This window comes from Mastigoproctus giganteus, chromosome 6 (assembly GCF_048544385.1).
Source record: "Mastigoproctus giganteus isolate SK-2022 chromosome 6, ASM4854438v1, whole genome shotgun sequence".
Taxonomy (NCBI): Eukaryota; Metazoa; Arthropoda; class Arachnida; order Uropygi; family Thelyphonidae; genus Mastigoproctus; species Mastigoproctus giganteus.
In genome coordinates, this window is record NC_143580.1 from 229,884,269 (window position 1) to 229,908,035 (window position 23,767).

The following is a 23,767-nucleotide window of genomic DNA, read 5'->3' on the forward strand; positions in this document are numbered from 1 at the left end:
CTCACTTGCGCGTATCATGTTATTTGCAATTTGTGTGTGCCGTGTTCTTTGTTATTGATTACTTATCTTTTTACTGTTTTAAATTTTAACCCCCAACCACAAATGTCAGTGAACAGAAATGTCAACTGGTTCGTTCGTAAGTACATATTACAGTACGTATTAATTATTCCGATTATCACGTATATTCTTCCAATTTTCATGTATCATTTAATTTTTTAATTGGTAAGGTAAATTTGTGCTTAATATATCTTTACTTTTATAGCCTGTGGATAATATTCCTCATATTTTCTCTAATTAGAATCGCTGTTTAATAGAATTAAAATTCAGTTCACAAACGTGATCACAATGACCGGCACTTACTACACATCGTATAGTGAACGGTACTTTACAATGGTGAGTTCGTCGTAACGTGATTTGATTGTACAGTGAACTAATTGTAAAGGGGGGTACATTGTATTTTTAACTATTTACGTGAAACTTCGAATAATTGGGGCAGCTGCTTAATTGGGTCAAAATGCACTAGTCCCGATGTGTCCCCGTGTGCATCATGTAAGTAGTCATTTCTTAATATGTATATATTAATAAATTAATTGTTTTAAAATGTTAGAAAATTTATTCATTCCCACTTATTTCTGATTTATTTCCAATCTTTTACTATTTTCCTGGATTTACAGTATTTTTCACTGTTGAAAAGGTCATATTTCTTTATAATGAAATTTCTGTTCAATGAATTTTTTCAAGGGAACTATTGATTTCGTTATATAGAGGTCTGACTGTGAGTGTGTGTGTATATATATTTAGAAGGAATTAATAGAAAATACAAAGTGTAAGGTATTACACCTGGGAAACAGTAATCCCAAAAAAAAACTTATTCACTTCGTGGAGTTCAACTAAACCCAGTACTGGAGGAAAGGGACTGGGTGTTACGATACGGTCAGACATGAAATTCTCTGAACATTGTAAACAGGTTGCAAGGAAGGCCCATGGTGTCCTATCGATGATCTATCGAACTTTTGCAAGTAGAGATAGGGACGTGATAATCCCATTATATAAGGCTTTTGTTAGACCACACTTGGAATACTGTTAGACCACACTTGGAATGGAGACCGCACCTAAAGAAAGACATCGAGCTTCTTGAAAGGGTGCAAAGAAGGGTAACTCGCCTGGTGAGATCGGCAAAAGGGCGTCCTTATGAAGAAAGACTTTGAATATGTGGGTTGCAGAGTTTGGAAACTAGACACCTTAGAGGAGATTTGAGTTTTTATTTGGTTTTTTTTTAGGAGCATTAGCAACTAAGGCCATATTGCTCCGGAATATGCGGTGGTCATTCCCTGACCTTTCCACATCCTCCGTATTTGGTGGTCACGGGCTCGAACCCCGGTCTAATCAAGAAGCATGTGCTCTGCACTGCTGCTCCTGCCCACCTGGCTACAGAGACGCCACGAGGAGATTTGATTGAGGTGTTTAAGGCTCTGAGAGGCATCAGTAAAATGAATGAGGACAAAATTTTCAAGATTATAAATGATGCTAGAACTAGGGGACATAAATTCAAGTTACGGGGGGAAATGTTTAGATTGGACTGCAGGAAGTTTTATTTTAGCCAGCGAGTTATAAATTACTGGAATAAGTTGCCTTCATTGGTGGTAGAGGCCGACAGTTTGGGGAAATTCAAAGGTCATCTGGATAGTACTTTCGGGTAAGGGAAGCGCATAGGATGATAGGTTTAATTTCCTTTTTTTTTTTTTTTTTTTTTATTAATTATTGTTATTTATTTTATTTTAATTTATTTTATTTTTTGTTTTTATCATTGTTTTGTTCGGATTTTTTTGTTTTTTTTTTTTTGGCTGGTGCAGCATAAGCCATAGGCTTTCTTGCACCATGCGGCCGTTACTAATACTAATACTAATACTAAGAGAAAAGAATAAGAAATTAAAAGAAAAAGAATGTTAAGAACCTAAAAAAAAAAAATAAAAAAAAAAAAAGTAAAATTATAAAATTATATAGAATTAAAGGCTGAATTAACAAGCCAATCATATGTAGATGAGCTGAAAGGGAAAGAAGAAATTAATCAATGATAAATAATAGTGAGCATCCAAATGAGGGTGGTAAAACGGTAAATAGAGGGGAAAAAAATGTTTTATGCAAACTAAATAAAATTGGTATATAGATCAGGCATTTCATCAGGGGACTACACCTGACCACATACCAAATCACTGCATTTCTATGCAAACTTATGTTAATGGAGGAAAGATTAAAATAACATAAAAAGGGGGGGGGGGAGAAAAAGATAAAACCTCCAAAACATAAGTAAGGTAGCCCCAATGTAGTGTATGTAATTAAATTAAACAAATTAAAGTGTAAATGCTTTATTTTATGTACATGGCTTAATAGTATAAAATGTAGTGTAAATTCTGAATCATTTAAGGACAAAAAGTTTTTAAAAATTGAAAAAGACGAAAAAGTGAATTTATGTATTATAAATGCAATAAAAGCAATAAATGTAACAGGTAGTGGTATAGAAATGGGAAATAATGCAGGGTAAGGGAGGGAAAAAGGTAATAAAAATAATAAAGGAGGCAAAAATAGCAAGAATGAGAAAAGTAGCAATGTCCGAATCGCCCTTGTATTACACTAATAGTTCAAGGAAGGAAGAAAGAAGAATAGAAAGTAGAAAGATGAAAAGGAAAGAGAAAATAGTTTAAAGGATACTAGGCAAGCTAGGTGTGTAAATACCCAACCTCTTAGAGAGGGCCTTGGCTGTGAGAGTGTTAGTAGAGGTAGAAACTAATACCACTGGCCTGTGATATATTTTAGAATGCCAAAAATACAATGCTGAAAAAAGCCAAAAAATAAATAAAAATAGTAACTAAGAGAAAACAATTAAATACCTGTTAAGTTATGTAGCATCAAAGTGGGCAAAAATGTATTACTAAGAAAGAAAATATTTCATCAAGATAGGTAAGTAAAAATGGAATATAAATATTGAATATAAACAGAAGGAAAGCCATGACGACTATGGAGTTGCTCAGTAGGAAGCTGGGCGAAAAGAACATAGATGCCCTCTATAGTTGAGATATTGAAAAGAAATAAAAAATAAAAATATTGTGTATATTAAGGCTGACTGGAGAAAAATTCTGAAAGAAATGTGAGAGAGCAACATGTCATAGACGATAAGCAGAGAAAATGAAATACCATTATGATTGTAAATGATTAATAATATGAATATTAATAGTAATAAAGAAAATAAACTTAGAGAGTGAAAAGGCATGAATATTGTTCAAAGAGAAGTCATGTAATGCGTTCCTTTCAAAGTAGTGGAAATACCATCGTAAAATATACATCTGTACAGCTATACAAGTATTAGGTTAGCACTAACCAAAATGGGACATAGTAAATCCAAATTTTTGTTTGATGAAAGCCGAAATATTTTAATAATATAATTGATAAAGTTAATTGGAATATCATTAATGCGTAATTTAGTATATAGGCCATTTAAGGCATTAATGAAAAGTGTCTGATTGCTGCTTAAATTTGCAAGACAAATAACTTATGTGCAGATGATGTTTTTATGAACTTTAATAGAAATATCTGAATTCCAATTAGTAAGGTAAATAATGTTAAAATTAAATTTACTTCTTTTATCAAATAATTCTAAGTTATGATGAAGTGGGGGACTATTTAAAGTAATATTTAAATCAAGAAAGTTTGCATGTTAATTACCATTATTTTCTTTATTCAAGGTGAATTCAATTGGATATATAGTTTTTGCAATGTTTTCAAAATGCACATTCAAAACTAGGATGTCATCAATGTATCGACATTATACAAATAGAAATTATGGTTTGGGTTATTACGAGTATATAAATCTTCATAATAAGGTAGAAATAAATTAGAAACTATGCTTGAAATTTGTGAGCCCATGGGCACTCCTAGAGTTTGTCTATAAGTATATTTACCATCATAAATGAAATTGTTGAAAATACAAAATACAAATACAAATATAGTTATTCCAAACAACTTCATTCACAAGTAGAACGTTCCTATATTTAGAATATAGGAACGTTCTACTATGTACGTTATAATTGATTAAGTACGTTATAATTGATTAAGTACAGAAATAATCAAATAATGTGGCAAAGAGGTAAATAAGTTTGAAAAATCAATCAATAAGTTTCAAAAATGTTTCACTGCTGAAAATGTTGTTATTAGAGTTAATGGTTTTGATGACATTATGATTATTATTGATGATCCAGGTAGAGGGAAGACTAATAAAGATAGTATTTAGCAATTTAAAAAATTGTTTGCCTGGTAGATAACAGCCACTATTTTTAGCACTTGTAATGAATCTGAAGCCAACAGGATTCTTGAGGAACCTGGCTATCATATATAAGAATGGTAAAGTAGAATTACGAATTTTAGTGTGCAATTTTTATGCAAGACCATAAGTTTTTTTATGGTTGCATTAATGACAAGATAACAATGCAAAAAGGTAGCACTGTTGTCAACTTTTTAAGAGTGGTATAATAAAACTGTTTGCAAAAAATGACAAAATTGTTAGAAGCCTTATCCACAGGGGTGATGATAAAGTTCTGTTGTAAATCCAAAATGGGTTTTTTAAGATAAGAATACCTGATGTGTGGATTATTATAAAGATTATAGCTTCAGAAACTGTTTTTACAATGTCTTGGTATACAACATTTATCCAGTTTTGAAATGCTTCATGAGGTATCGTATATTTGTAAGCTAACTTATTGCAAAAATTCAAGATATTAAGATGCAGATCTTTATAGATGTTGTTTAAATAGGCTTTATGGATTGGCCTAAATTTGAATCCTTTTTCCATGACAGACTTAAGTGAGACGTTATTGACAATATCCAGATATTGATTATTGCAGTGACATGGAAGATCTGAAAGTTGCAAATTGCCTAAGTTGGTAGCTAATGTTTTATAGTTGCATATTTTAAGTCCAATAGGAGATTCATAGCTGAAACAATGATGAATATTGATTTTTTTTTTTTTTTTGTTATATTTTAATCTTTCCTCCATTAACATAAGTTTGCATAGAAACGCAGTGATCTGGTACATGGTCAGGGGTGTAGTGCCCTGATGAAATGCCTGATCTATGTACCAATTTTATTTAGTTTGTATCAAAAAAAAATTTTCCCCCTATGTACCGTTTTACCACCCTCATTTTTTGATGCTCACTATTATTTAGCATTGGTTAATTTCTTCTTTCCCTTTCAGCTCATCTACATATGATTGGCTTGTTATTTCAGCCTTTAATTCTATATAATTTTATAATTTTACAAATTTTTTTTTTTTTTTTTTTTTTTAAGGTTCTTAGCATTCTCTTTCTTTTAATTTCTCATTCTTTTCTCTTACTTACTTTCCTTCTATTAGGCTCGGCACCTTGTGTTAAATATTTCTCCATCTTCTTTTTGTATTTTCTATTAATTCCTTCTAAATATATCATTATACTTTTGTATCCTGTTTTTGCAACTTTGCACATTCAGGTGAAATTTCTGTTTTTCTTTTTCTTTACATTTCCTATTCATACATACTATATATATATATTAAATGTAATTTTAAAATAAAAGTTTCAGTGAATGAAAAAAAGGTTTCAGTTGATGAAAAAGTTTCAGTTGACAAAAAATTAATGTCAGGTATGACAGATGCACCTAAAAGTGCAAAGTAGCATTAAAGGATGCAAAAGTATATATAAGTATGTATGAATAGATATATTAGATAAAGTATGCATAGATGGAGGTGAAAATTACACAAAGTGCCAGTGACTAGAAGGGGAAGGATAGTAGGAAAAGAAGTATAATAGATATGTAAAAGGTGAATAAAGGTGATCAGGACAAAGGTGAACTTTTGTCCTGGTCATCTTGGGGCAAGAGTGAAAATTTGAAAATTTATTATTTCGTGTTGATTAAAATCAACACTGAATAATAAATTCATTTCCTTCCATATTTTAATATAGAAATGAATTTATAATTGGGCATGGTAGTGTCTACATGAAACTTAACAGTCATATTTCATCTCTACAAAGAAACCTAGAAAAAAAAAAGAAGAACAATGATTGGCGCTAGAGATTATATACTTATATACTAGCTATCACTTACCTTGAGCTTCCAAGGAATGTTCTTCTATTTTCCCGTGAATACAGTACTGATTGTGCTTATTTAAATGAGGCTCAAGAAATGCAACAGGGAATGTTCCTGCAAATGCTCCAAGGCAATTTCCAAGTGCTGGACGATGTCTAATACCGGAAAATGAAAGAATAAAAAAAAAAAAAAAAAAAAAAACCCACGAGATGAGATGCTTATTAATTTATATTTAAACTGTTAAGAATTTATAATACAAAGTTCAGTATGATGAAACTTGTTTTAAATTTTTATTTTGGTATCTCTATGCCAATATATAGCATATATGTATATTGGCATAGCACACTATGCCAATATACAGGGTATTTAAAAAATAGGCAAGAAAAAAAAAAAAAATCCTGGGAGGTATTCTAGAGTCCAAAATAAGAAAAAAAAAGTGAAAAAAACATGCATCTGATTCAGAATGGTTACGGAACTATGGCTGCTTGATTTTTTTAAAATTTTTTACAATTCAAAACTCTATAGACATTTTTAAAAATTCAGTTTCTTTTTTGTTTGTTTGTTTATTTTTTTATTAATTCGGAGCTCTATAATTGTTTGGAATCAGAAATATATTTGTATCAATTCTTTTTTTTTTTTTTTTTTTTCTTATTTTAGACCCCAGAATATGTTGTAGAATTTTTTGCACATACATTTGAAACATGCTGTATACTTCTAAGGAGGATTTAGAATGGTATACTCAAACTCAGTTTTAATCATGTTCCTAGTTCAAGTCATTTTAAAAATAGAAAAGATATTAATTCAAGAATGATGATCATAGCTCAATTGATGATTCTTTTCTTTGTTCTGGATGTAAGGAGTGTACCAATCTCAAATTAAAGCTTGATGCCTTACTAGATGAATTTGAGTCACTGAAGAAACAGGCACTAGAACAAATACCCTAGAACAAATATAACTGGGAACTCACCAGCAACTCATCAGAAACTTGGGTATCTAGGGACCTGCCAGGTAATGCATCCTCTATTTAGCCCCCAGAACAGAACAATCAAGTGCATGCCGCCCTGGTTCAAGAGGATTTAGTTTTATTGGAAGATTCCATTGTCAGGAATACAGATAATAACATCTTTTGTAATAAGTATACGTACACTAGAACTGGGGTGGGTCTGCTGGCAGCAACAACTAATGATTTCACCAACAGATTATTAGATTTTAAGAGAGTAAAGAGAGCATCATTATAAGTAAACTCCAATACAACATAGCAGCTGGGGTCCATTAATCAGACCATGATATATCTGAAATTGCATTACATAACAAATTTTATAGAAACTGAAACTGTGTATGTTTTTAAAATTTTATTATTGCCATGCAAGTACATTTATTTTAAAATTTCTTATGTGAAAGCAGTTCCAAGCCAGACTATGGCAACCTGCCACACATATGAAAAGACACCATACCAAGCAAAGCTGATTGGTGTAGTGGTAAGTATGTTTAATATAACATGCAAGTACAGTACTTTATTACATATATTACAATTAATAGCAAAAGCTCTCAGTTGCCCACCTCAAAATGAAAGCCTGCTTAGACAACACAGGAACAATCCAATGATAGAAAGCACAGGTCCCACAGGAGATAACTACTGTCAGTGGCTCTATTGTCAGGGCAGAGCAGAGCAACTGCTCTGCTCTGCCCTGACAATAAGTTTCATTGGATTGTTCCTGTGTTGTCTAAGCAGGCTTTCATTTTGAGGTGGGCAACTGAGAGCTTTTGCTATTAATTGTAATATATGTAATAAAGTACTGTACTTGCATGTTATATTAAACATACTTACCACTACACTTGGAAGCTCTACAGTGTCATTAACAAGAAACCACATAGGATGTGTTAGGGTTACCAGGAGCAAAAACTGGCACACATACTTGTTTGTATACTAATACTAGGAGTACAGCATATAAATTTAAGGAATTTTGATTATTGCTTAGGTCATTAAATATGGACATTGTAGGGATACTGGAAACATGATGCCACTGAGATATAGAGGATACAGAATTAGAACATGGTTAGTATCATGTGTACAGAATGGACAGACAAGGCAGGGGTGGGGGGGTTATGCTCTTGGTGCGGTGCATCCAGTTTGACATAAGTAGATGTAATGTTAAGTCAGTTTGGTGTGACATAAGCACTAGAAAAACAAAAATGAGAGTAGGAGTGTGTTATAGACCAAATGACAGTAAAGCATAATGAATAGCTATACAGACAAACAGAGTAAGCCAAGTTAGTCAGAATGTCATTATTATTATTATTATTATTATCCATATGGTGCAAGGAAGCCTGCACTTGTAGTAGAAGGAATTGATTTCATAGAGACAGAATACAGTTGAACAAAGGTAAGCACAGAGGTTTTTGCCAATATCACTGAGGATATCTTAAAGATTTGAGGAACTGCTAGTTGATGAAGGAGAATGGGGATGATAACATGGATATGTGTTTATCTGATGATATGGGTCAAAGAAATATTTGCACACATCTCAAAAAAGTTCTTGATTTTTGCCAAAACAGCTGATGTCGGCAAGATGTGCAAATGGTAGTGACGTTTCAAATGAATGGAAAGCTAATGGTAGGGAAACAATTTTAAATAACTTCAAAGGATGTTAGGGGGTAATAAACTATACATAAACACAGTCTTAACTTTTTTTTTCTTTTTTTTTTGTTAGTTGTTGGCTTCTGTGGCCATAACGTACCTCCCAAAGTTTTTGTATTTACTCTGATCCAAGCCCGAAGCGGGATTCCAACCCACGACCTTTGGGTTGCCAGGCAGGCACTTTGCCCACCTGGCTAGCCGGATCGGCAGGCTTAACTGTGTCTACAGTAATGTCGTCATTAAAATGAATGAATTTGAACTCATGGTTAGGACAATCAACAATGACATAATAGAGCTAATGGAAATGAGATGTCACCCAGAATTAGGGAATTACGAGTTTCACTATGGTATAATATCAGTTGAGACTGTTTAAATCTCTCTCTTCTTTTTACCACTTCTTTCTAGATAGTAGCAGGATCCCTTTTCAGCACACAAATTAAAAAGATGATGAGGAAAGCCTATTACCACAAAGTTCTCAATCTCCTCTTTTAATATCTTTGATACTCATTTTTAGAAGTAACATTATAATGCACTATGTTACATCTAAAGGGGTCTGAAGAGATGGGCCCTAAGAAGAGAAGACAGATCCCTTCTTTATATAATTTTTATTCTATTTTGTTCCATTATATTTATTTTTGATGCTTTATTTTACAAAGATTCTTGCATGATTTGAAGAAGGAGTTGCAGAGGACACATGAATAGTACAATTTTACAGTTGATAATAAGAATAACACAAATTATAATTTTACTGACATTATTTCTTTAAAAAATAACCAAAAATTTTTCTTGATGACATGATTATATACCATAATTATAAAAGAATCTGCATCGAGGCTTCTCTAAGATACATAAGTGTTGGTATAAACAACTGATTACAAACTTTTGCATTACTTCAAGAAACATGAAAGTATATCTTGTGATACCTTTAGATATAGAATCACAACAAACATGTATATTAATTTAAGGGTATCAAGTTTTAAAATATTAATATTATATAGGGTGAAAGAATATACAATTATATGTTCGCACATTGTGCAGTGATATCAGATTATTTCATATTAGCCAAATTTGATTTTTAGTTCAACTGAATCAGCAAATAAAATAAATTTTAAATAATGGTATGGCTCCACCAACAGATATAATATATATTTTTTTTTTTGTATGCAAATTAAAAATAATAACTGTTAACCAAGTAATGTTTCATAAGACAGCAAATAATAAAATATTTAGAAGAAATCAACTGAAAAATGTGCCAAAAAATAAACAATACAATTTAATATTTAGATTGCCAAATAAACATACAAAATATATAAAAAAATGCATAAATCAAACTTAATCAGAAACAATACCTGTCCAATTCAGACTTGATAAACTTCCTAAAAAAAATAAATGAAATAATATAATTATTACAGTAATAACCATGCAAAAATAAAATATTAATAAGAAAATAACTGCTATATTTTATATACCATGATAAACACAAATAAAGCTATGTTGGCTAAGTAGAATTTTAAATAATTTTAAAATATATTTGAAATATATACTTTTTTTTTGGTAGTGCTTTTAAAATCAATATTAAAACAAGTTTTTTATTCTAATTGGAAATATGGAAATATTGGAAATATCTAATTGGAAATATTAAAGCCAAAATGGCATAATTCATATAAAGTAGCATTTTTTCAGCAAATTAATGAATGACAAAGCACTCTCTTGACCAGCGGCTGAGGGATAAATGGCATTATATTAAACAACAGCTGCATTCTTTATGCTGTCCAAGCCTGATCTTTGTGAGAAGTAACTTTTGTTTTTAAAATAAATCACAAATGTATGTTACCAAAAAATGGGTGAGTGAGAAAACATCTTCAATAGCATTATTATAATGAGGGCATAAAAATAACTGTAAAAGCACAATTTTAAACTTTTTTTTCGATAACATGAATTAAATCAACTGATTTTGACTAAATCACATGTGCTGAAAACAAAAATACAATAGAAAGTTCGTAGCACGTCACGTTTTCATGTTATGGCTTCATGCTCCTTTTTTCCAAAAACTGTGAATTTTTGCTTATCTAAATGTACTTGACTACTTTTCTTGTAAATTAAATGCTTAAAATAGAAATGATGATCAATTAACATTCCAAATGGATAAAAAAAATGACATATTTAAACGTTATAAATACCTATTTGAATTTAAGTAAGCAATTAACCCACAAAAGTGGAGGCAAAAATAAGAAACTATACTAATTGCAGTTATTTTTTTCTCTTATGAGCAGAACGGTCTTCTCTTATCAGAAACCAGCAATATTTGCCCATCATTGCTGGATCCCATCATCCTTGATACCTCTGCTCAATAGTGTGGATATTTTGGTGGAATCATTCCCCCTGCTCGTCACTGACAGATCCCAAGTTGTTCAGAAAGAAGTCCAGGTGTGAATATAGGAATTATATCTTCACCGACATCCTAACTTTTGATAGTTATGCAATGATTCTTCTATCAACTCTTTATAGTTTTCTAATTTTTTTATTCCTTAAAAACCCACTAACAACAGCTCTGAAGGATTTCCATATAGCTAGTTCAGTGGCGTTAAGATTAATTTCAAAGATTTTGTACTTTAAAAGCCATCTAATCTGTGGGCCTACGAAAATACCCTCCAACTTTCCATCACTAATTTTTGGAAACTGGCTTTTCAAGTAGTCTTCACTATTTTTGTCCACAGTTTTTACAAAATCTTTCATGAGACCCAACTTAATGTGCAAAGGTGGAAGAAGCACCACTTCAGGTTTCACTAAAAGCATGCATTTGATGCTGAGTTTCCTGGAAACATATTCTTCTCTGGTGGGCCATTCCTTCACAATATAATAATGTTCTACTACTCAACTAACCCATAAACACAGGAAACAACAATACTTAGTAAAACTACCCTATAGTCCAAGCAACAAAGTGATTACTTTTAAATCAGCACAGATTTCCCAACAATATTTCTTGTAGTTTAAACGTTAGGGCATTTAATAGCAATGACATGTTACCATAGGTACCATGGTACCTATGGTAACATGGCCACTGAATGAGCCACTGTGATTGATGGTTTGATATTGCTATTGTGTAGCAAAACTGCTTTTAAACTGAGTTTAGAAAAATCTATGAATAATCTCCATTCTTCAGGTTGTTATTGTTGGTTTAGAGATTTATTAGGTGCATCAGCAACTATGGCCATAGTGTGCCACCATTCTTCAGGTTTTGAACTGTGTTCAAACCCTAGTTCATCCATCGATCTGTTTACATCTTTACAGACACAATGAGAGCCTTCCATTTGATAATAACAAGCAAACTTTTCATTTCAGTTTCTAAACCCAGAAGTCCTTGTGGTTTTTTCCAGCAAATTCCACTGTTGCAACCAAGATCCTAATAGCTCAGCCTCTTTGCTTTGAAAGCTTTAAATCCCTAACCAAATCATTAAGTTCACTTTGCTCAATTAAATGTGTGGTTTTGTTATTTTCAGGATTGTAACTAGGATTGGCAGACATTGAGAGGGCATATATGGGTTCTAGTGATGCTTGCTCTTCTTCCGGAATAGTGATTTCTTCACAACTAGGTTGAGGAATAGGGAGTTCCAGTATGTATGGCACTGGTCTTATTGAAGACAGAAGATCGAGGTATTTTATTTTAACTTTATTTTTCCTTGAAAATCCCTTAGTATTTGTTAGGCAGAAATAACATTCTTCAAGTTGACTTGTTGGTTCTCACCAGATCATCGGAACAGCAAAAGGCATTTTAGAATCGTTCCTCTTCATTCATTCAGTCAGATTTGCATAGCAAGTTATACAGCACATATGTGGTGCCCCCATTTTATCCTGATCACCCATGTGACAAGCAAAATAAATTAAATAATCTTGTTTCACCTCTGTGATTGATCAACGTTGCGACTTCACTGTAAATTGTCCACAAACATAGCAAAAACTGTTTGACGAATTAATGCATGCATGGCATTTTCGCTCCATTTCACAAGTTTTCACAAGATCAAAACGGAACTTTAAAACACCACAATCTACCACTAGATCATACAAATCAAAACTAATCCCAAAAATGTACATTTAAGGGCTGAAGACAGCTTGTAAACAAGTTGTCTTTCACAGAGGCACCTGGCCACTGGAAATATAGTAGGGTCTAAACGTGATATCGCATAATAAGGATTATAGCAATATAACTCAGAGTGGCCACTCCTCAGGGCCATAAAACTAAAATGAGGTATTAGTATATCATTAAACAACACAGATATTTCTCTTTTTTTACAATAAATTCAACCAGGAAAGGTACAGCGTGTGATGTTGGATGATTTCGTTGATTTTTAAGCAATTTTACAGTTTTTTAAAACTGTTTTGGATTTTTCTACTGCTCGAAAAACCCATGTTTGCTAACATGGGTGAAAATGCTTATTTTCACCCATGTTAGTAAAATCTTGTTGACCAGTGTAATCAATGCAATGGCAGACTTAGTGAGTGCAAAAACACAGGTATTTAACAAAATCAGGCTGATCTTTCTAAGCTATTTTGTTATTTGGTTTTTTTTTTAGGAGCATTAGCAACTAAGGCCATATTGCTCCGGGATATGCGGTGGTCATTCCCTGACCTTTCCGCATCCTCCGTATTTGGTGGTCACGGGCTCGAACCCCGGTCTAATCAAGAAGCGTGTACTACGCACTGCTGCTCCTTCCCACCTGGCTACGGAGGCGCCTCTTCTCTTTCTAAGCTGTTAATTAGCTGAGATAGGGAGACCAGATTATATCATTATAATCAAGAATAGGGAGAACTAGTGCTGCTTCATGGAGAATAAAAGAAGCAACTATAGGAGAAAAATATAATGTATTCAATTAGATACAAGCATTTGAAAGTAAGTGAGGCTACAGATAGCAATTCTCCTAAAGAGGAGCATGAAGCCAAATCTAAGACAAATACCTAAGTCAATGACTCAATGCAGTTTAGAAAATTAGTAATCAGAATGCAAAAACCTAACCTAAGCTTTCTGCTTAGGTTAAAGATTTAATAAAGACATCTTTAATTGTTCTGCAAAGATTAAAGATTTTTGCTTAGCTTTAGTACTGAATTAACAGTATTTGTAAATAACCAAGTTCAAGATTATAGAAATGTTACATAACCAGGAAGAACTTAATGTAGGAAACACTGTAATGAAGTACTATCACTTGAAAAGGTATAGTAGTTTTATAGTTTTTTCAGGTTATGAAGCATCACTTTCTAAGTTGGTCAAAGAATGCTGTCATGCAGGTAATATATTAATGAAAATAATGTGTCACTGTCCAAGAATGTTGAATTTAACAAAGTGACAGTGGCATTGGGAAACTAACTGCAATTAACTTCAACATACTTATCAGTTATTTAGGATACACAATACTAAAGCATAGAAGCTAGACAAGTGCAAGATCCAATTAATAGGAGAAAAAAGATTTTGAAAATAATTAGTTTGGGTTATGAGATTAGGATTCATCCTGTAAAAATTCCTTGGTTAATTCTAGAATTTGGTTGGGTGTTTGTGGTTTATAAGTTTTCAAGGCTATCTGGTCCTTTCATGTATTTTTGCAGGAAGCAGAATTTAAACTGCTTAGTTAAAGCTATGGTCTTAATGCTTAAAAAAAAAACAAATTCTGCCTAAATAAAAACTTACCCTAGAACTACACTACTTTTAAACAAATAGCTGTTCATTTAAACAATGAAAAACAGATAAAATAAATAGCCAATGAACCTTTTTGGCAAGGCTGTTTGTTTGAAAGTAAGGGCAACTTGTTGTGAAGACAAAGTTTGTTCTGTTGTAAGCATTATGACCATTGCATTAACTAAGAAATATAATTTCTCTGAGGCCATAAGGAATTAGCTATATTATAACTTTGAATGTTTGTGGTTTATTGGCATATCAACTGCTTTGGTGATATTGTATTAGATGTGATCTTTATCGTCCATTGTGTCTGTAAAGTATATATGCGCATTCACATCTGCATTTAACACACCAACTGGCATGCTTAGTGTTGAAAACCTCAGACTAACTCGTGATAAAACTCTACTCCCTCCAACAAAGATTGACTAACTAATGAGGTTCTCAATCTCAATGTGCAAGTGTCATGGGTGAAAATAGCTAATTTAGACAGTGTGGAATATTTGGACATGAATATGAATTGAGAAACACATAGAATGTTGTGAATATATGCACTTGTATTATTATATACTAGTGATCACAATGAAGATGGTTGGTCTCCAGTTTCAGTACTATTAGGCCTGCTTTATTAGACTGAAATTAGATGGATGATGAGCTTGTTTGAGCCTAGATGGGTAGAAAATTTTATAAAAACAGAGTTTGAAAAACTTAACAAAAAGCAGAACAAACATCTGATTGTATTTTTTCTTTGTATAGAAATAGCAGCATAATGGAATTGCTGAGATTGTAAATTGCCTTTCAAGTTTCAATTTGGAAAAAAAACAAGACTATGATAACTACTTAAGATATCCAAATAAGAAGAAAAGAAAGGCATTTCAATTTGAAATTAATTTATCAAGATAGTAGAACAGATGCTAACAAATACACTCACCTTGGAACAATGTGAACTAAGTGATCTTTAACTTTTAATTTTAACTCACACGCCACATATTTATATATATGAAGATCACATGATCTATATGGGACGGCCACCAAGATCACCACACCTTATGCCTGCAAATTTTTTTTGTGGGATATCCTAAAGAGCAGGAAGAATCAAAGGAGACCATCATTATGCTTCTCTTCATTGGGAAAAAATGTGTGTCATCAGGTTTGAGCATGTTTAGCAAAAAATGGCAGAGATTTCCAACATTTCTTATAATGCATTGTGATCTCATACAAACAGAACTACACATCAAACAGATTAAATGTTAATATGTTGTTGCCATAAGGTTAAATGAAGATATATGGGTTTGGCAGCTTAAAAAAAAAAAAAAAAAAAAAAAAAAAAACACTGCATTCATTTAGTATCTTCATTCTTCTTTAATGTAAAAATGTAAAGAATTGTGAAATGTAAATAACTATAACATTTTAGAAACTAAATTAAATGATAATTCTACTGGATATAATTCTGCTGGTGTTTTTTTTACGTTTGGAGAGCATTCTTTTTGAACTATTTGAACATTTGCTTTCTAATCACTACAATTTTTGTATACAAGTCATAATATGATTTGTGTATAGAAATGCTTTATATTGTAAAACTTTTGAGCAGTTTATAATTTAATTTGAAATAAATTTAAATACATATTTTTTATGAAAAAAAAAAAAACATTTGGGTCTGGAACAGGAACAAGATAATAATACCGTATTATCTTATTATTTCATAAATGGAGCATCACTACGATTCATCATCATCATCATCAGCCATTTTCAATCCACTGCAGGATGAAGGCCTCTCCAGCAACTTTCCAGTTCCTTCTGTTTTGAGCACTGGCCATCCATTTACTACTCAAAAACTCATGAATTTCATCTATCCATCTCCGCCTTTGGCTTCCAGGTTTTCTTCTAGCTCCTCTTGGGTACCATTCTGTTATTTTCTTAGTCCATCTGTCATCATGTCTTCGAGCTATGTGTCCTGCCCAAGACCATTTTAGTTCTTTAGTTTTGATAAGAATGTCCTTTACTTGAGTTTGCTGCCTAATCCATGTGTTTCTCTTCTTATCTAACAGTCTGATTCCCAATATAATTCGTTCCATTCTTCGCTGTATAGTTCTTAGCTTCTCTTCCATTCTTTTGGTGAGTGCCCAAGTTTCACTTCCATAAGTCATGGTGGGGAGTATACATTGATTCATTATTTTACGTTTCAGACAAACTGGGATATTGCTCTTCAGTATGTGACTATATTTCCTGAATGCTATCCATCCAAAATTTATTCTTCTCTTGACTTCCAGCCATTTATCATTATTACAGCTAATAACTTGTCCCAGATAAGTATATGACTCCACCTTTTCAATTACTGCTCCTTCAATCATTATTTCCCTTTCCGTGGCATACTTGTTCATCATTACTTTTGTTTTAGCCATATTCATCTTTAGTCCAAAATCCTTACTAACTGTGCATAACTGATTAAGATTTTCCTCTAATTCTTTGGGATCGTGGCTTATGACCACAATGTCATCTGCAAATCGTAAATGGTTTAGGTACTCTCCGTTCACAATGACTCCTTTCTGCGACCAGTCTAATCTTCTGAAAGCTTCCTCAAGTGCAGCAGTAAACAGCTTCGGAGATATTGTGTCTCCTTGTCGAACTCCTTTCTCGATTTTAAATTTGCTACTGTCTTTGTCTAGTCTAATAAAGAATGTAGCACTCTCATATATTTTCTTCAAAATCATAATATATGGAGTATCTATGCCTTGTCTTTCCAGTGCCCGAAACATTGCCTTATGCTGTATGGAGTCAAACGCCTTTTCATAATCCACAAATGCCAGGCATAATGGTGTTTTATATTCATTTGCTTTCTCCATTAGCTGTGATATTACGTGAAGGTGATCCATAGTTGAGAATCCTGTCCTAAAGCCAGCTTGCTCTTTCGGTTGATTCTCATCAAGTATTCTTTCTAATCTGTTAGTAATGACCCTTGTGAACAACTTGTAGATATGGGATAACAAGCTAATTGGTCTATAATTTCCAATTTCTGATTTATCTCCTTTCTTATGCAGCAAAACTATGATTGCATTATTCCACTGCTTAGGCGTCACACCTTTTCTAATGCACTTTGTGAAGAGCCTTGCCAGTTTTTGTGTTATGTCTCTTCCTCCCAATTTTAACAACTCTACAGTAACTTCATCTTCCCCCGGGGCTTTCCGATTCTTCATTTTCTTCAATGCATGTTCTACCTCATCAAGAAGAATATCGGGTATGTCGTATGTGTTGCTACTTTGCAATCCATTTTCCCCACTGCTGGTATCATTCCCTCACTCCTTGTATAATTCTCTATAGTAGTCTTCTGCTATTTGAATTATGCCTTCTCTGCTGTTTATAAGTACGCCATCGCTATTCTTCAGTTTCAGTATCATTTGTCTTTCTGTATTACTGCTCATAGCTGCTGATTTAAATCCTTTGTTTTCCCTTAATGCTTGTTCTACTTTTCTTGTGTTAAATCTTCTTATGTCCTCTCTGAGTCTCTTTCTAATGACTTTGCATAACTCAGTATACTCAATTTTCTCCCTGTCAATGTTTTCCTTGCTCTTCATTTGTCGTCTTTGGTTCATCATGACAAGTGTTTCTTGACTAATTTTTTCTTCTTTGGATTTCTGTTTCCCTATAGGTTTCTTGGGCTTTATCACTTTCAGAAAGTTGTAATATTCCTCGTCGATATCTTGGGCCTGAGCAGTCTGCAGAAGCTCAAACATGTTCTTAAGTTCCAGTACATACTGCTTTTTCTCCTCCTCTGTTATTTCAAAGACCTTTGTATTATTTACTCGAGTCAGTTTTTTCCTTTCCTTTCCTACATCTATATCAAGTGTACATCTTACCATTCTGTGATCACTTCCAACATTTACCTTATTCAGGACGGTAACATCATTCACAATATATCTTCTGTTAGTGAGGATGAAGTCGATTTCATTAGTTGTTAATCCATTTGGACTCTTCCATGTCCACTTTCTGTTCACCCTTTTCTTGAAAAAAGTGTTCATTACTGACAGTCCTTGAGATTCTGCAAATTCCACAAGTCTTTCACCTCTTTTATTTCTTTCACCAATTCCAAAATTTCCTATAGTTCCTCTTTCTGCACTGTTTTGCCTTTTTCCAACCTTAGCATTGAAGTCCCCCATAATAATAGTATAGTGGGTTTTCTGCTCATCTAGAAGACTCTCAATTTCGGTGTACATTTCTTCAACCTCTTCATCATCATGGCTCGATGTTGGTGCATAAATCATTATAATCTTTAGCTTGTACCTCTTAGAAATCTTGAATATTAGTCTTGACACCCTTGGTGATGTACTTTTGAATTCCAAAATGTTGTTTTTAAAATCTTTATGGACCAGAAACCCAACTCCACCTTCACTCCTTTCACTGTTTCCATTGGTGTACAGCAGATTTCCACTTGATAAACTTATAAGTGATTCATTTCTTCTTCTTGTTTCAGCCAAACCGATGATATTCCAATTCACATTTTCTAATTCCTTTTCCAGCTCTAATATCCTGTCTTCACCGATGAGTGATCGTACGTTATAACAGGCCAAGTTCAGTTTCCGTGCATGGCAGCCTGGTCGTACCCAGAGATTCTTAGCACCCTCTGCTTCCACTCTGATCCTCTCGCTGCCGTAAGAGGGAGAGTGAAAGCTGGTGGGGACTGAGGGCCATTTGTATTGTTGTGCTCTCATGCTGGAGGATTTGGTCTTTTCCTCTTCACGCTGACCAGGCGTCTTGAAGAGAACCACTCTACACGTTCGTTGCCACCTAAGTGACATAACAGGGCTTATCATCGAGAAGGTGTGCATGAGTGGATTTTAGGGAGGCAGGCCAACCAGACTTCTCCTAAATCTTCTGTAATAGAGAGATATTGGATCCATCAGTGTTTTAGGCTGAGTGTCTGATAACACACAGGATACCTGTTCCCCTCTAAGCCCCTCACTACGATTAGGAAGTGCATTATGAAGGATTTTTTAAGTAATTAATGTGCTCATCTCACTGAGTTAATATTTATACTGCCTATATATATGCCTATATATATAAATATATGCAAAAATGCAATTCAAAAATTAATGGACTCATAACTGAAAATATCACTAAATTACTACCTGTTATTACTAAGGTCACGGTTGGTGCCCAAAGTATACAAACTGTTTAGAATCTTGTAACATCCCACTTGTATATCATCCACTGTATATATATAAAAAAAAAAGTATTAAACTTCAACGTTCAAACTTGGTTACAATAAAGATTGAAGTAAAATTTATTAAACATTCAAAAAAAAAATCAACAAATTAAATAATCAAATCAGTTAAACCATCTGAAAACCTTTATTTTATGTAATTGTTTTTAGAAAATAAATTACATATCAGTTATATCATGAAGTAATATCTAAATTTAACTAGTATATGTTATTGATCTAGCAATGAAGAATGTAGTTCATTACATAGAAAGATTGGAAAACTGTGGATATTAATTATGAACAGGTGCCAAGCAACCAGAAGAGCATCCAGATTAGTCAAAAACACAAAGGGATACTCTTAGGATAAAACACTTTGGTTCTGAAAATGGAAGCAGTCAGAAACTAAGCACTTGTGTGGAGACCTGATCAAAGTATTTAAGGGTTTAAATGAATTGAGTACAATTAATGACGATGGTATTCTTACTCTTTCTCAGACAACAAATGCAAGGAAACATAAACTTAAATTGAAAAGGGAAGGCTGTAGTACAGATGTGGGAAAATTTGCTCTCAGCAAGAGAGTAACTGGTCATTGAAACATACTATCAACTGGTATTGTGGAAATTTGAATAAATTTAAGGAAGAATTAGACATTTATTAGAGGGAATGTATAGATAAGTGGGTAGTTTTTTTTTTTTTTTTTTAATGTTTGTTTGTTATTGTTATTTGGTTTTTAGGAGCATTAACAACTAAGGCCATATTGCTCCGGAGATATGCGGTGGTCATTCCCTGACCTTTCCGCATCCTCCGTATTTGGTGGTCACGGGCTCGAGCCCCAATCTAATCAAGAAGTGTGCACTACGCACTGCTGCTCCTGCCCACCTGGCTATGGAGGCGCCAACCTAAGGTGGCAACTAGACACCTTAGGAGAAACATAACAGGATAAAATCCTGAAGGGAATGTGTAAAATGAATGGAAATATATTCTGGCTGGTAGATGAAGCAAGAACTAGGGGTTGGTCAGGTGGTATGGAATTATATGACACACGGGCAGCTGAGGCCCTAGAGTGCCAAGCGAGAACCAGGTACACAAATATAAAATCTTAAGGAGTAGCAAACAATAATCTAAATAAGTATGCCTTAAGGATGCTTGTTATAGATCATTGCAATAAATCACCTTCCACAATGGCCAAGGCAGAATTTAGTAAAGTTCAAGGCAGAATTGGATGGTCACTTTTCAGCTGGTGATAGACAAAGTAGGGATTTATTTATTTTTTTCGTTTTTGGCAGGTTCAAAATAAGTCTGCTTACTTAGTCAAACTTGTACATTACTAATACTAACAAAGACATGAAACCTGTGCAAAGAAAGTCTCTTAAGGAACCATGTGTCCTTTTATCAAATAAGTATCACTGTGTGTTCATTTAATGCCTTTATTTATTAAAAGAAGCATTGATCAAGTGATAATACTTACACAGAAGATCGCTTCCAAATTCACAAGCTGCAAGATGATCAAACAAAGCTGTAAGAACCGGTAGTAAGACCAACTGTATGTAATTTAGGGATGATGATGTTTTCATTGTTGTTCCTCTTAGTTGGCTAAATTTTCCATGTGTGAGATTGTTTACCAACTGTGCCAAGTCATCTGCTGCATTATTAAAGAAGGTAAGCATAGAGGTCTTCACAAAGTCATATGAATTCTTAACAATTGTCCTAACAAAAATAAAAAAAAAATGCATCAATTAAAAAAATATATATTCACAAATAGTTCTGAGGATAAAGTTAAAATATACATAAATTAAAACTAAGTAATTTAGCAATTAACTAACTATGCATAGTTAAATACAGCTAAAATAAGTTATTAGTAAGATTATAACTGCACTACATATTCAAATTATAAAAATAGCTATGCTATTTTGGTCTTTTCAATATTAAAAAAGTAGGGAGACTCTCCCTTGTTATTTTTGTGGCTTGCAGAATTTGTTGTTGTTGTTGTTGTTATTTGGTTTTTAGGAGCATTAGCAACTAAGGCCATATTGCTCTGGGAATATGCGGTGGCCATTCCCTGACCTTTCCGCATCCTCTGTATTTGGTGGTGACGGGCTTGAACCCCAGTCTAATCAAGAAGCGTGTGCTACGCATTGCTGCCCCTTCCCACCTGGCTACGGAGACGCCTTTGCAGAATTTACACTACTTAGTAAACTACTTGATATAAATAAAAGCACTTTATTTATATCAAGTGATTTTTGATATCATTTGATCTGCAATAAGTATCAAATTGATTTGTCTTACAGTTTTCACAAACACATCACTTTTAGTGGTGGTTTCCTGAATAAGTGGCATATATTCTACAAACTTCACTTTATGCTAGAAATTTCTTAGATAGTATGAACCAGAGCTGTAATGCTAGAAATTTCTACGCTGTTTTTTTAAGACATAAATATATGACACAATGAACATACAAAAACATTAATGTTGACTGATTATAACAAAAACATAAATATTGACTGATTACAACAAAAACATAAATATTGACTGATTTATTTAATATAATAAATGATAAAAATTACACTTGTTTTGTGGTATATACTATTTATTAGAAGAGACAGAATTACTAATGTCTCACCTCAGAACCTACTTTGAGTCCAGCAGATAATAAAAATTATTTTAATATATTTATATACTTCTATAAATTTATTTTAAGCAACGTGTGCAACTTGAAGGTAAAATCATTTTAATACTATAAAAAAACAAAAATTTATATTACCTTGCATCAGTTGCTCTGATTAGTACTTGTAAGCATCTTACAGAAATACGAGCATCATTCCCAAATACACTAAGTTTTGACTTTAGAAGAGCAGCCAACTTGCAAAATAAGCTGTAAAATTAAGACATCATATAATATTCATGCAAAATAATAATACATCGATAATATTTATTTATTTATCTTATGATAAATACTGATTTCCCATAAAATCTAATAGCCACCTAATAGGAAGTGACGTCAACTGCATCATTTCCATAAAAAAATTTCGTTACCAATCAATTCCTCATCCTCCTCCATATGAGACATCTTTTTTCAATACGCCTATATAGAACAGAGCAAAAATCGCTTGAGACACTGTGTGTTTCCTGCTGTACCATCATCCACAGATCCGCCAATGTTTTTTTTTTTTTTTTTTTTTTTTTGTTTTTGAGCATACATCTTATCTTTCAGATATGTCCATGCAAAAAACCCTGAGCCTGAGGTCCAGAGACCTTGGAGGGTATTCAGAAGCACTCATCCTGTGATCTATTCATTGTTCATGAAATTCTCTGCCCATATAATCATGGATACAGTATGAATATGTGGGGATGTGTCATCCTGTTGAATTGTATCTACTATTGTATCTGAAAACATGCTTTTGATATTGGGTACTGCATAATTGCTTAATATTTCAAGATAACACTTTCCAGTAACAGTGCCATGAAAATCTGTAAGGTCAAATAATCCCATGAGAGGAGATTCTCACTCACACAATTATCTGTGGTGGGTCAACATCTTTCTGCAAGGTGAGGTGAGGATTTTCATTGACCCAATAAACACAGTTAAGACAATTCAAATGTCCATTTAATTTGAACATGGCTTCATCTGACCACAACTGCATGCTTGAAAGTGCCAATGATTCCATGAATTTTATGACAATGCCACATACAAAATTATGTTCATCAATCTGGATCACCTATCTGCATTGCATGATGCAGTAATTGAGGTCTAAAAGGCTTCAAAATTTATGTCCTTTAAAATTCCTATAACATTAGCATTATCATTTAGCATTAGTAGTGGCATATGATGCAAGAAAGCAAGCTTATACAGCATCAGCCAAAAAAAAAATCCACACTTCCCATTTCACTATCCATTCCCTCCAAAGTTTGTCTAGTTTTCCCTTGAATTTATTTAAGCTATCAACTTCCACAATGACAGATGAAAGCCTGTTCCAGCAATCAACCACCCACTAGCTAAAGGCAAATTTCTGCACATCTATTCTGCAACCGTCTTTCCTCAATTTGAATTTATGCCCCCTCATCAATGTGTAATCTGAGACAGAGGAAGAATCCCATCAGCACTGAGCTTGCTCAAATAATTCAAAGCCTTAAACATCTCAATCGGATCACCTTGCAGGTACCT

The 23,767-nt window shown here is 33.2% G+C and overlaps 1 protein-coding gene across 1 annotated transcript in view; it reads right to left on the reverse strand.

Annotated features, from left to right (window-relative positions):
- RyR (Ryanodine receptor) overlaps positions 1–23,767 on the reverse strand; it is an 841,404-nt gene that overhangs the window by 407,476 nt on the left and 410,161 nt on the right. The window contains exons 53-57 of the mRNA XM_090376454.1: positions 22,367–22,477; positions 21,074–21,312; positions 19,532–19,613; positions 10,096–10,122; positions 6,127–6,263 (exon numbers count right to left, since the gene is read on the reverse strand). Of these exons, the coding sequence (XP_090232580.1) occupies positions 6,127–6,263; positions 10,096–10,122; positions 19,532–19,613; positions 21,074–21,312; positions 22,367–22,477 (596 nt within the window). The remainder of the gene's footprint in view (positions 1–6,126; positions 6,264–10,095; positions 10,123–19,531; positions 19,614–21,073; positions 21,313–22,366; positions 22,478–23,767) is intronic.